The sequence below is a fragment of the Aplysia californica genome, unplaced genomic scaffold, assembly GCF_000002075.1.
Source record: "Aplysia californica isolate F4 #8 unplaced genomic scaffold, AplCal3.0 scaffold00061, whole genome shotgun sequence".
NCBI lineage: Eukaryota > Metazoa > Mollusca > Gastropoda > Aplysiida > Aplysiidae > Aplysia > Aplysia californica.
This window is the reverse complement of record NW_004797331.1, coordinates 99,689-101,071: the sequence shown is the minus strand read 5'-3', so window position 1 is coordinate 101,071 and position 1,383 is coordinate 99,689. Positions and strand designations below refer to the sequence as shown.

Genomic DNA, 1,383 nt, shown 5'->3' with positions numbered 1-1,383 from the left:
TATCTATCTATCTATCTATCTATCTATCTATCTATCTATCTATCTATCTATCTATTTATCTGTCTATCCATCTACCAAAATGTACCTGGATGTGTAATGCCTGTGGTGCTCTGTGGGATCTGTCCAGACCTCCAGGTACAGTTGGGATCCCCCAGTTCTTCTCCATTGGTCTTCCCGTCACCGTCAGAGTCCAGACGACACAGCTCCTGGTTCCACTGGATAACACATAGAAAGAAATACTGAGTAGGGCATTAGCTCGTGACGTCATACGTCAGTGGTCAAATAATAATAATAGATAGTATTTGTACAGTGCAAATCACTGCTCAACAGCAAGCTCTATGCGCTTCACAATCTATACTATTACCCAGCAGACCTGAGAGCATTCTGAAACAACCTCAACTTCCTGAAAAGCATACAGTACACGCAGCCATTTATAGGCGATAAAACATTAACATACTGACAAGATCTTTCGGCTGTCTATGGCCGGGTACCCATTCCCACCTGGATGAAGTGAAGAAAATTCGTGTAAAGTGCCTTTCCCAAGGGCACAATGTCGGGCCCGCGGCTCGAACCCCCGAACCCGGAAGCTCACGATTACGAGTCCGGTAGCCTGATGACAATTATTGTCCAGACGACATAGGTCCTGGTTCCACATTACAGCAACGAGACGGGTAGCATAGAGTAGGTCATTAGTTCGAGACGTCACACTTTAGTGGCCAAATACCCATCATACCCTGGTTCCACTGGACAGCACACAGACAGAAAGACAATATTCTAATAGGCTATTAGTTTGTGACGTCATACTCTTGTGACCATCACAGCTACATTCCAAACAACACTAACCTTGGCACAAACAGTCCTAAAACAGAGAATGAAACAATTCAAACACACCACTCCACATAGCACACTGGTGTAAGGTAAGAAATGGGATCTGAGATACCAACAAATAAAATCCACTTGTATCGTCTCAGTCTGTTGTGTTGCCCTGTGCAGCACGCTAGCGGCTGGCTCGACGGGACATTACTAGACTACACATGATAATTATGCACAACAACATTCTTTGGGGATCGCGGAAGTTGTATCCTTATTTGCAAAGAAAGACACTTCTTTTTGCTATCAGATGCTTTAAGGGCTATCAAAAGTTAAAGCCAGTTAACTTGAGCACAGGTCAGGGGCAAATATTTACAGAATCTACGTGTATGGCTCTGGAGAATATCCATTTTCGGAAGCGTGATTGTGACTGCTATCCGCTGGCTTAGTTCAGCTGCCTCAGCTTATAGTGACTATATGTTTGTTATGAACTTACTTTTAGTGATCGGCGATGCCCCTACCCCAAAATGTTCTACTGCCACATTAGTCTAGACGACAATTGAATCATTTTCT

The 1,383-nt window shown here is 43.8% G+C and overlaps 1 protein-coding gene across 1 annotated transcript in view; it reads right to left on the bottom strand.

The window, feature by feature from the left end:
• The window catches only part of LOC106011128, a 22,826-nt gene that overhangs the window by 17,591 nt on the left and 3,852 nt on the right, over positions 1–1,383 (bottom strand). Inside the window, exon 4 of the mRNA XM_013079708.2 lies at positions 86–215. Coding sequence (XP_012935162.2) covers positions 86–215 — 130 coding nt within the window. The remainder of the gene's footprint in view (positions 1–85; positions 216–1,383) is intronic.